A 13,148-nucleotide genomic window follows, 5' to 3' on the forward strand; every position below is an offset into this window, starting at 1 on the left:
TTTTAGTTGGGGGCTGAAGGTGATGGCTAGTGGCGTTCTGTTATTTTCTTTGTTAGGCCTGTCCTGTAGTAGGTAACTTCTGGGTACTCTTCTGGCTCTGTCAATCTGTTTCTTCACTTCAGCAGGTGGGTATTGTAGTTGTAAGAATGCTTGATAGAGATCTTGTAGGTGTTTGTCTGAGGGATTGGAGCAAATGCGGTTGTATCGTAGAGCTTGGCTGTAGACAATGGATTGTGTGGTGTGGTCTGGATGAAAGCTGGAGGCATGTAGGCAGGCATAGCGGTCAGTAGGTTTCCGGTATAGGGTGGTGTTTATGTGACCATCGCTTATTAGTACTGTAGTGACCAGGAAGTGGATCTCTTGTGTGGACTGGTCCAGGCTGAGGTTGATGGTGAGATAGAAAATGTTGAAATCATGGTGGAATTCCTCAAGGGTTTCTTTTCCATGGGTGCAGATGATGAAGATGTCATCAATGTAGTGCAAGTAGAGTAGGGGCATTAGGGGACGAGAGCTGAGGAAGCGTTGTTCTAAGTCAGCCGTAAAAATGTTGGCATACTGTGGGGCCATGCGGGTACCCATAGCAGTGCCGCTGATTTGAAGGTATACATTGTCCCCAAATGTGAAATAGTTATGGGTGAGGACAAAGTCACAAAGTTCAGCCACCAGGTTTGCCGTGACATTATCGGGGATACTGTTCCTGACGGCCTGTAGTCCATCTTTGTGTGGAATGTTGGTGTAGAGGGCTTCTACATCCATAGTGGCCAGATGGTGTTTTCAGGAAGATCACCGGTGGATTGTAGTTTCCTCAGGAAGTCAGTGGTGTCTCGAAGATAGCTGGGAGTGCTGGTAGCGTAGGGCCTGAGGGGGGAGTCCACATAGCCAGACAATCCTGCTGTCAGGGTGCCAATGCCTGAGATTATAGGGCATCCAGGATTTCAGGTTTATGGATCTCGGGTTGCAGATAGAATACCCCTGGTCGGGATTCCAGAGGTGTGTCTGTGAGGATTTGTTCTTGTGCTTTTTCAGGGAGTTTCTTGAGCAGATGGTGTAGTTTCTTTTGGTAACCCTTAGTGGGATCAGAGGGTAATGGCTTGTAGAATGTGGTGTTGGAGAGCTGCCTAGGAGCCTCTTGTTCATATTCTGACCTATTCACGATGACGACAGCATCTCCTTTGTCAGCCTTTTTGATTATGATGTCAGAGTTCTTTCAGTTCACTTTGTTCCTATGCTGGAACTCTCCCTGCTTTCTAGTTCTGATCCTTTCCCCACTCCATTTGACCCTGTTTGCCATGAGATCATGCTGACTCTTCTGAGAGAGGTGGCAGAGATGCAGGGGAACATGCTAAAAAGCTTTAAGGCCTTTCTTGGTAGTGATGGGAAATTGCCCGTCTCCCACCAGACCTTTCACTTGCAGAGTGTCACAAGGATCAATTCTCTCTCCAGTCCTATTCAATACCTACAAGCTAGTCAGACAACAGGGACTCAAATGCCAGCAATATGCAGATGATACACAGCTCTGCTTCTCCTTCCGCATATACATATGACTATACCCCTACCACCAAGATGACCCAGTGCTTAGAGGAGATCAGTTCATGGATAGAGAACACCTGATTAAAGCTGAACCTGAGCAAGACAGAGGAGATGCCAGTGGGTAGAGACGTTTGCAATCACAGCGCAGTCTCCTTTGGTTGAAGGTACACATCCATCATTGGTCAATTCAATCTGTAGTTTAGGAATGCTTGCTGATGATACACTCTCACACAGTTGCATCCACAAGTAACTTTCTCTACAACATCCACTTGACTAGGAGAGGCTCATCGTAGAGGATGAAGACCTGGTCTCTGTTATATATATTTCCTCACCTCCCAGCTGGGCTACTAAAATGCAACATACCTGGGCATAAAGCCTTCACGCCTTAGAAAACTGAGAATGCGGCAGCAGATCTCCACAGCAACACAAACTACCACAACCACATCAAACCTATCCTCCCACATAATATAAAGTCAAGTTCAAGGTCCCAGTCCTCATCTTCCAGGTACTCTTTGACCTGGGCCCATCATATCTAAAAAATTGCACAAAGTTCCAGGATAGGGACAGCAGTCGACAACTCTGCCCTGAGCTGCTGCTGTAGCATCCTCTGCTACTCCTGTCCCAAACTCTTCTGAGCCTAAAGACAGCCAATTCTGCAAAACCGTCCAAAGTGCTGTAATAAAGATGAAAGTCCCTAAGCCATTTCAGCTGTGACTTCAGCTAGATTTGGGCCCAAGCCTCCCATTACTACAGACAATATCTCTTTTAAACCTTCCATGTACTAAGGCTGGGCTTTTCGGAAAGGCCTAATAAAGGAGTTAAGGCTTGTCTGCACAGTGAGTTGCTGCACAATAAACCAGGGTGTGACTCTACAGCATACAAGTTTGCCACCCAGTCATTCATAGTATGGACACTGCTAAGTCGTAGACACAGCTTAGCATGCTGCTGCTTGAGAGCACAGTACATCAAGCCACACTCTGGAACTTTTCACTCTGCTGTAGCACTGTCCACACACCAAGTTAGTACATGGTACGCTGGCATCCTACTGATTCACACTATCTTGCTGCACAATAACTTCCCATGTAAACAAGCCTTTATGCACATAAATCCCATTGATTTTCAATGGAAGTTGGGCACCTAACTTCCTTGGGCCCTTCTGAAAATCCCACCTGAAATGTCTGCAAAAATCTCTCTACCCACCTGAAATGTCTACAAAAAGCAATACTCCATCAAAACTCTCAATGAAAGGCACCTCCTGGGAGAAATCGCCATATACGATGAGATCGGGGACATGAGCTGCTACTTTCCCAATTATAGAGCTGTCACTAGACTTTCTTTGCTCCATGTTGGCCATGAATGCAACCTGCTGCCCAGGGCCCTGGAACACTGATGGATAATTCAATATATGATCCTCCCACGCCGGGAAGGAGGTGACTCCCACTAGCCTGCCATATCCATGATCACTCTTCTGATGATCAGACAGCAGCACCATAAAGGACAGGTCACAATTCACTGACGGAAGGGTTTCAGCCAGTAACATTCTCTGTATATCACAGTCTATGTAGCAACAGTTGCTAGGTGAGACAAGCTTCCTTCATTAATGTATTTTAAACCCATTTACACAGAAATGGTACAGAAACCCCACACAAGTCTGGGCTGTTTTGACTCTTGGGCCTACAAGAGGCTCTCCTCTTGTAAACTCAAATGTAAAAAGTATGTAAAAGTTCTTAAGATGTTACAATAACCATGAAAAATAGGTAAAGATGTTTACAACCCTGAATGTTGTAACAAGTCCAAAAGAACCAGACAAAGAAGCCAGATTAGTCTTGTGGCGGTTCAATGACAAGACAAGAACACAGCTTTTAGCAAGCAAGCGGCTGGTCTGCTAACAGGCTTCTGCCTGTCAGCTTTCCACCTTCCCCTTTATTCTTTCTCTCCCCCCGCACATTACATTCTCCAACAGATAAAAGGAATACACTGGCTTTGTTTAACATTCTTATTTACCAGCTTCTATCTACCGCATTCCTTGCTCTCGGGCCTTGAGCCCAGTCCTGGGAGGCTTCCCACGGTTCATGTCATCTGGGCGAGATTCCAAGGTTGATGCCCTTGAAAGGAGCTGTGTGTGCACAGGTCCAGCACAACACTCCGGGTGTGCCCTGAATGTTGCCAAGCGCATAAACCTTGTATGAATCCTACATAGTCTAAACCAAAAAAGGCCATGTTGACATAATCCAAGAACAGTTGAAATTATGACTGGTAAAAACAGAAGATGTGGAACCAGAAGTTAATAGCCCAAAACTGGTGTGATGGATATGAGGCCTAACTGGTGAGAGGGATGAACTATGACTCCTACTTCTCCCTTTTTGGTTTCCTTAAAAAGAAACAGTGAAAAAAAAGACACGATCAGTTCTGTTCAGATCAATTCAGAGCTCTCCCTCTCATCTCAACACCTTGCATCCCAGCTCATCCCCCGATCTGCCAGCACTGCAACTCATCCCAGCTCACCTTGATTCACCGGAAGGACTTTCTTCCTGAGAGGAATGCTGGCCGGCCTTAATCTTGTTCAAGGAACTTTGTTTTCACCTGTGAGTGCTGAAAGTCATCACATGATCATGACATCTGATCCTCAGCCCATCAGTGGGGATATCCAATTGCCAGTACAGCGGAGGCATATGTAAGAGCCTGTATTGTTTTCCCTCCCCTTGCGTTATTTTCTGCCTCCCCCACTTCTTTCCTATCTCTCATTCTCTTGGCTGTTTTTCAAATTCTGAAATCAACTATGGTGTATTCATCCAAGCCTGCCTTGTCTAAGAAGAAAAGATCCAACCAGATGAGGTCCCTGACCAAATCGTAAACCAGGATTCAAGCTGCAGGTGTCATAGTTGACTTGCCAACCAAAAGCACCCACTCATAACTAACCAGCAGTCCAGTGTTTCAGAAACATCAACAAAAGCCATATTTCACCCATCTTTTCTATCCTCTCTCTTCTCTACATTGTGTCTGTTAGTTAAGAACAGGATAAGTAAATGCCCTCTACACATCAAAACTGAGAGTAAAATTAACTCTTTCCTTTTAATCAAAGAACAGTTGTTCTGAAAATATGAGTCTGCTATTTGCCTCCAAAAGAAGGGCTTTCAAGGTTTTGCCTAAGCTTGTTTTCCATAATCATTCAATCATAGTTTGACTATAAATGCCTGTTTTGATTTCTTGTTCTTTCTTGTTTTTAATCAATAAACTTTTAATTTAAATTAATGCTTTTGGGTGTTTGCCAAGTTGCCGAGTAAAATCAAGCCCTCTGTTTAAAATAACCTCAAACCTACCTATCCCTGTTTGAAGTTGGACAGTGAAAGAGTTTATAAACACCTTTAAGTCTTTGAGCTTTTGAGATCAATATCCGTAGAACAAGGCCCAGTCCATCCTGCCCTGTAACACCTGAACCAAGTGTCAAGCTTCATGGGAGGAACTAAAAAGGGAGAACCCAACACAGTTGTTTCCTGGCTGGGAAAGAGAGCAAGTCTGAGGCTTTCATGGTGTGAGAGATTGGTTGGAGCCAGAAACTGGGGAAGATGGCTGCCTACCAAGGGAAGGGAAGAGTTTATGCTTCTTTGTGTTTATTTTGGACTTTGGGCACCCCGATAAGGTGGAACTGTTACATGACCTAGCTGAAGAGCTAAGTCACTTCAATCCAGAAGATGTTTGAGACTGGGTGGAGCAATGGAGGACCAGGAGGAAAACAAGGCAGAGCCATGGCCACACAGTGCCATGCCATGAGGGGATGTAGCAGGAGAGCACGTGGGCCACAGGTGGCTAATGCCATGAGACTCCACTGGTCTTCCCTTTCGAACTCTGGGCTTCCTATGCTTCCCCACTCAATAGTTGAGTAGAAATAAGGAGGCTATATTACCTCTGTATTTGGCACTGGTGTGACTGCTCCTGGAATAATATGTCCAGTTCTGATGGCCACAATTCAAGAAGGATGTTGAGAAATTGGAGAGGATACACTGGAGACTGTTCAGAGAAGAGTCATTAAATTGATTTATGGATTGGAAAACATGCCTTCCAGTGAGAGGCACAAGGAGCTCAATCAGTTTAGTTTAGCTTTCTCTTTGTTAAGGGGTGACTTGATCACAATCTCTAAGTACCTACGTGGAGAAGAGAAATTTGATAATAGGCTCATCAGTCTAACAGAGAGAGGTGGAACAAGATCCAATGGCTAGAAGCTGAACCTAGTCAAATTCAGACTGGAAAAAAGGTGCAAATTTTGAACAGTGAGGGTAATTAATCACTGGAACAATTTACCAAAGGTTGTGGTGGATTCTCCATCACTGGCAATTTTAAAATCAAGATTGGTGATTTTCTAAGAGCTATGTTTAGTCCAAACAGGAATTAATTCAGGGGAGTTCTCTGGCCTGTGTAATACAGGAGGTCAGATTAGATTGTCACAGTGATCCCTCCTATCCTTTTAATAGTCCTTATATTTCCTCCAGCTCCCTCAGATGATATCTCTCTAAGTGCTCTCTCCATTGCAATACCCCAATTTCCCCAGACTGCAGCCCCTGCAGAGAAGCTACCCAATTGCTGCCCTATTGTTCCCTGTCCCCTTCCAATAGAGACAAGGGAACAAATGGGAGTCGGGGAGCTCACTAACCTCTGTAAAACCCCTCCACACAGTGTCCTGTTGCCTCTTCCATTGTGACCCAGTCAGATGTGCTATTCCCCCTAGAGAACTTCTCATAATGACCATCACCAGGGCTACCCCTGTACATAAAGACCTGCTGCTCTAGAGATACCTCATTTGCTGTCCACCCTTATAGAGAATACTCAGGCTGTTACCACTCTGACCCATAAGGGCCTCTCACACACCTTCTACTCAAGAGATCTTGCTCAGAAGGATCCCTCAACAAACCACACACACACATAGCAATGACCCTCACCTTCTATTTCATGCAGATCCCACCCAGTCACATGCTAACCCTGCAGAGATTCCCACATGGCAACCACTGTTCCACTGACAGCTCCTAGACACTTAACAGATCTCTGGGTTATCCAGCAGTGCAAGTATGGTGGTATGGTACGTCATGCCATACCAGCAAGATATTTATAGCTGACACAGTGTAACAGAAAGACACAGGAGGAGCCGGCGGTTCCATGCCGGCAGCTCCTCTGGCACGGCTGTACTTCCCCCTGCCCTTCCACAGAGCTGCATCTCCTCCGTCTGTATGGCAGTCTTGACGGAGGGCAGGGCTGGGGGCGGTACAGCCACCCAAGGAGCTGCCAGGGTTCTGCTCCTTTTCCCGCTGCCCCTCCCAGCGGGGAAAACTATCTAATAATTATCAACATAGACGACACACACAAACTAGGTTAAAAAGAACATGATTAAGGTTGCAAAGTCAAGCACTCAAAAATTATGAAATGGCAGAATTAGGAGGTCAGTCTTAAGGCAATAAGGGTAATATTTTCAAAAGTACTTAGGTCCCATTAACTTTCAGTAAGGCTCTTAAGTGACTTAGGTGTTTTCAAGATAGGACTGGACTAAGGCTTCTAAGTCACTTAATTTTCCCTGATTGAAAATGCATGTGAAAGCCTCCTTTGCATAGTCTACGTATTCAAGGAAGGAAAACAAAATATACCCACACATTTCCACTGTACATATTATAGAAATGCAAAGAAACACTCCTAAGCACTGTATACAGGCTCTTAAAAGTGTAAAATGCACACAGCCAAAGTCCTAAAGAAGAAGGCCTTCATCCTAAATAACACACAATACAATGTAATTGTTTGAGTAAGGGTTTGCAGAATCAGACCCTCTGTAAGAAAAGAACAAAGAAAGGGAGCTTGGAGGCTGGTGTTACTACAAAGCAGAGTTGCGTTGAGTAACTCAACTATGCATTCTGTAAGCCCCTGAGGGTAGAAAGATTCCTTTGTCATGGGTCTGTAAATGCTATACACACCTATGAACTTTGTAAAGAACTCATATTCATAGCAATAACATTGTCGAAGGGAGACAATGCACTGAGCCTTTTACAGGAGTGTAAGAAATCATGTGCATTATTATAGGCACCAATACAAAAGAGGATTACACCAGATGACTGGCTGCATCGGTCTCAAATGCAACAGCAGTGGGAAACCGCGGGCTTTGGTGATTTGTGTTTAATACTAGACATATATTTCTTGGATGGGGAGAATGGTTAATCCCCATATTCAAATGATAGATTTCTCGTGAGTGTTGAAGACATTCTGGTGGGGGAAGGGAGGAGAAGTAGCAGCCCTTGCTAGAACAGGGTGGGATTTTCCCAACAGCATCATCCTGCTGCCAGAGAGGGGTGAATGAGGAGTTGAAAGAAAAGGCAGAAGCCCTATATGTCAACTAAGGCAGCTCTTATTCTCTTCTCTGTCGGGCTTTGCTGCCTTCTAGCAACACTTTGTGTGTGAAATAAACAAGAGGTTTTGTGTTTCCCTGGTGGGACTAGTGTGAGAAGTGCAGTTAAACTTTAATGCTGTGGGTGAACATAACCAGGCCGATTGCCTTGGACCAAGAACACCTCTCTCCTAGCTGGGAGGGAAATAAGAAGCAACCTGTTCATGTGAGCCACTGCCATAGATACAGATGAGATGGCTCAGATAAGATGGATGTTCCATGCATCCAAGCCCATCCCACCAATGAAGGAGGATTAGAGGGCAGCTGCAAGGGAAAGTAGGAGAAATACAGTATCAGGTGCATAACAATTAATAATATACAGTCAAGGGGTGACTGGAATGTTACATGTGTCTTTGTTGGATCATATTAAAGAAGTTCTGTATTAAAATCACAAATGAGTTTGATTCCCCATAGTTTAAATTCCAGGGTATTACTAATTAAGAGGTCTCTTGGTTTTTGGTACTGTTTCTCTCCCTCTATGTGTTAAACTTGCAAGCTGCTAATTGCGTTAGTACATTCTAAGACAGAGTCTGTTCTCAAAGCAATTCTTTGTAATAACAACTACTCACACAGAGAGAGACTCAAAACAATACTCTGTAACAACAGAAACAGCACCCAGAGACTCCCTGCCCTTTTGTTGTATTCATCTTGCTTTGTTAACAATTGTGATTAAAACAAAGATAGAGGATGTATGTGGATGGATGCTTGGTGCGGATAATAACTGAATGATCAGGGAGGTGCCAGCCTAAGAATCAGTGTCCATCGGCTGAAGAAGGCGTCAAGTGGAAATAACCAGAGGACCCCCACCCCCCACCCCGGGGGCAGACTGGAATCCACTCAACAGCCTCAAGAATGGGAGAACCAAAGAACAAGATGACATCTAGCAGCACGGAGCCATCAGGAATGTGCTATCTGCTGATTGATTCAGCAACAGCACGATGAAGCAATTCCCACAGACTGGCCTAGGAAAAAATTCCTATAAAAATAGACTCTAGAAAGTGAGAATTTTGGGGGGTCTGATTCTGCAAACCAACTTCCAGGAGCATCAGATGAGCATCTGACAAGGCCCCGCTCTCTCCTCATGTCCAGGCCACCTGGCCTGTGGCTTGGCATGAGCAACTCTAAGGCTGGTAACTATGATAACAACCTTGCAGAACCTCTGTGTGTGTGTGTGTGTGTGTGTGTGTGTGTGAATAAATATGAGATTGAATGGAATGTTATAACTATAACTAACTGCTTACTATGATTCTTTCTGTATTCACAATAAATGTGGTATTTTGCCTTTTCCTCTTCAATAAGATCCTGCTGGTTTTTAATTTATTGGTACAACATCTTGATTTACCATTAAGACAATAGTGACGTGAGAATTCACCTCTCATACTTAAGTAGCAATTTTTCCATCCATGTTTCCAATGTCAAGTGTAAAAGCTTAAGAGTGCAATGTATTAAAAACAATAGCAACCCAATACGCTTAGTAACAGAGAGAGAGTTTACATAAACAAGCAACAGCATTCTTTCTTTAAAATGCAAAACCTTTTACATTTGGTATGTGTCTAACTGGAATCTTTACAGTACAGTCTTTAGCATTACTTCTTCCATCACAATCATAGAATTATAGAATCATAGAATATCAGGGTTGGAAGGGACCTCAGGAGGTCATCTAGTCCAACCCCCTGCTCAAATGTTAGATGGGGTAGGATCTGAGTTACTACAGAAAATTCTTTCCTGGGTATCTGGCTGGTGAATCTTGCCCATATGCTCAGGGTTTAGCTGATCGCCATATTTGGGGTCGGGAAGGAATTTTCCTCCAGGGCAGATTGGAAGAGGCCCTGGAGGTTTTTCACCTTCCTCTGTAGCATGGGGCATTTGCTGGAGGATTCTCTGCTCCTTGAAGTCTTTAAACGACGATTTGAGGACTTCAATAGCTCAAACATAGGTGAGAGGTTTTTCGCAGGAGTGGGTAGGTGAGATTCTGTGGCCTGCGTTGTGCAGGAGGTCAGACTAGATGATCATAATGGTCCCTTCTGACCTTAATATCTATGAATCTATGAATCAAAGCAGGACCAATCCCCAACTAAATCATCCCAGCCACGGCTTTGTCAAGCCTGACCTTAAAAACCTCAAAGGAAGGAGATTCCACCACCTCCCTAGGTAATGCATTCCAGTGCTTCACCACCCTCCTAGTGAAAAAGTTTTTCCTAATATCCAACCTAAACCTCCCCCAGGAGGTTTCATGAAGAGAAGGTGCCCTTTACAGGAAGAGAAATAAATGGTCAATCTTGCCTAGTAATCTAGTCAGAGTTTTGACACTCTGCATTTGTTCTCTCACCTGAAATTATTGACAAACTGCCCCTAAGTACATTACAGCCACTACTAGAACCCTGCTGTTCTCCCATAGTACCGAAGAATAGGTGTATGGGTCATTCCTATCTTTTTTCCTGCTTCTGTCAATGGCTAAGCAGCATCATTCTGTTCCCCTTAGTTCCCACTAGGATCTTTACGTTGTATAATTTCAAAGAAAATGTAATTTTCTGGCACAAAAACCTGGAAGTCTCCAACATTAGGGCTTTGACCTTAGTCTCTTAGAAGTTTTGTTTGAAAGTTCAGAATTACTGTGATGGGGTCCTCGCACCACAGAGGCGCCTCCTACCGGCCTTCACAGGGAATAACTCTGCCAGCCAGTGTGCCCTCTTCAGGTGGTGCCCTATTATCATCTTCTCCACCTGCAGACTGGCCTCAGTCCAAGTACCACAATGTCCTCTTCATGACTCAACCCTCCAGCTGACTCAACATCTGTATTTCCCCCTTCAAGCCAATCCCCAGTGGCAAATGGCAGAGATCCAGGCCTGCCCACTACTCCGTGTCCTGACCCAGGGATCCTATAGATAACAGCCTCCTGCTGCATCTCCTTAACTTCCTTCAATGCTACTTCAATTCCCTGGGCCACTTCCCCACACTCTGGTCCTTCTTCGCTCTTACCTCAGGGCATTCAGCCAGCAAGTCCCAACAGCCAGCCAGGAGCTCCCTCTTGATCCCCCTTCCCTGCCAGCAACTGTTCTGTCTCCAATGCTACCCTTGCTGCAGCCTGTTAAAAACACAGTCCTCCCTCCTTGGGGTCCCCACAGCAACGGAAACTGACTCTGCCCCTACAGAGTCTTTTGTACTAGCCTGCTAGGCCCTGATTGGCCGCTCTGTGCAGCCTCCCTCCAATTGGCTGTTTCCTGTGCAGCCTCCCTAGGCTGCGTGGAGGACTCTCCTCCCCTGCTCCTTTCTGGGATGGGGTATGGCAGGCCCCCGAGACCTCCATTAACCCCTTCCATGCCAGTGTGGGGTGAACACCCCATCACAGTTATCTTTTCATTCTGCTCCCTTTTGCTGAAAGAAGTCACGGTTATCTCATCTTCACCTACACAATATGATCCCATTCGTATCTTATTTCTGAATGTTGAGAATTATTTTTCTTTATAAACAAGCATAATGGGGTGGCTGTTATGTTCCCAGCATACATATAGAAGTTAGATAAAAACCTAAATACTCTTGTGGAAGGCTGTAATGTAACATGACTTTATTTTTTACAATTCAGCACAATAACACACAAGACCCAAAAACAGGGAGAGACAAAGCAGGCTGCTCCCTGAGGCAGAAAAGCACCACTCAACCCGCCTTGCTTTGAGCTGGTTCTTTCCACAAAGACTCTGCTTGCATGCTTTCACACAGAGCCTCCGAGCAAGGTTGCCAACCTCAAAGCTCGAGGTTTTGCCAATCACATGTCAAAAGTACTCAAAATCACTTACGTTGGCACCATTGCATTCTTCCACACCTCTCCCCTCCCCAGTAATACTCTCCCCAACCCCAAAAGTCCCCCCTCAAGGTGAGTCTGGGGTGTACACACAAAGGCTGCAGAATCCCTGTTTCCTTCCCTCCTTCCCCCCCTCACCCCACGCTACCCTCTTCCTGCTGCCTGCCTGGCTCTTTGTTTCCTGCCACAGACTGACAGGAGAGTAGCTCCCACCACCTCTGCTGGCTCCTCACTGAAAGCAAACAAGCATCAGGGAAGCAGCTGTGGGTAAGCCACTCCCCATCCCCCACACAACTCCACCCACTAAGACTGCCCACACACATCACACCCCATTGGTTGTGCGAGTGCACTGCCTTGTAGCCCCTCACAGGCTTGCAGGTGCACCGCCCTTAGCGCCCACTCAGATTCTTCCCATCAGTTGCCCACCCCAGATTACTTCAAACAAAATACCCCACTTCATAGTTATGGTTTATTAATACTCCCTTTACAGAGCACAAACCACTTCTTTAGTGTGTTGCATTCACACCCACTGTGGGGCTGTGTAAGACTCCTGACAGATTTCCTCCCACTGTTCAGGAGGCCCCAGCCCTCCTCCTGGCCTGCCACGAAATGTCTGTACCGACCGCAGGAGGGTTTGTGGTTCCAGGATCGGACTCCTGAGTCATCTCAGGACCCATATGTAAATCCGTGGTAGAGATCATCCTCAAAATCGAGGGATCACCAATCATCATCAATCAGTCATATTACTGTGTGTGTGTGTGTAAACCACCAATGCACAACAACCACCTTAGCGGATCTAAATATTAACAAATCAAGTAAAGTAGTTTATTAATGAATGGAAGGCCATTTCTAAAAAAATTGTTAAGGATTCAATATTGCGCCATTGAAATCAATGGGAGCAGAATCAGGCCCCACAATATAGCCCTACAGTTGATTTTCATTTTAACTCTAGAAAATGAAAAAAAATAAAGGAAAAAGAAATTAGTCTGAGAATTAGTGATGCAAATACCCAGAGGTAAACACCGCTGTGTGTATTTTCCAGTATTACCTCCTTTGTAAAGCACTTTGAGAGCTACTGATTAAAAGCTCTATAGAAGTGATCATGAAATGAGAGAGTTTCATGATTTAAAAGAAAGGAAGGAGTGAGAGCAGCAGAATAAAGACAATGGACTTCAAAAAAGCAGACTTCAACAAACTCAGAGAATTGGTAGGTGTGGTCCCATGGGAAGGGTATCTAAGGGGGAAAGGGAGTTCAGGAGAGGTGCCAGTTTTGAAAAGAGATAATACTGTATTAAAGATACAACAGCTAACTATCCTGATGCAGAAAAAAGATGGGAAGAACAGGAAGAGACCAATATGGCTGTACCAGAAGCTCTGTAATGCCTGAAAATCAAAAAGGAA

General features: G+C 44.9%; 1 protein-coding gene across 1 annotated transcript in view; it reads right to left on the reverse strand.

The window, feature by feature from the left end:
• ADCY10 (adenylate cyclase 10) overlaps positions 1-2,875 on the reverse strand; it is a 74,239-nt gene extending 71,364 nt beyond the window's left edge. Inside the window, exon 1 of the mRNA XM_077825341.1 lies at positions 2,731-2,875. Within this exon, the coding sequence (XP_077681467.1) occupies positions 2,731-2,875 (145 nt within the window). The remainder of the gene's footprint in view (positions 1-2,730) is intronic.
• Between the last annotated feature and the right edge of the window lie 10,273 nt (positions 2,876-13,148).

The sequence above is a fragment of the Eretmochelys imbricata genome, chromosome 8 (genome assembly GCF_965152235.1).
Source record: "Eretmochelys imbricata isolate rEreImb1 chromosome 8, rEreImb1.hap1, whole genome shotgun sequence".
Taxonomy (NCBI): domain Eukaryota; kingdom Metazoa; phylum Chordata; order Testudines; family Cheloniidae; genus Eretmochelys; species Eretmochelys imbricata.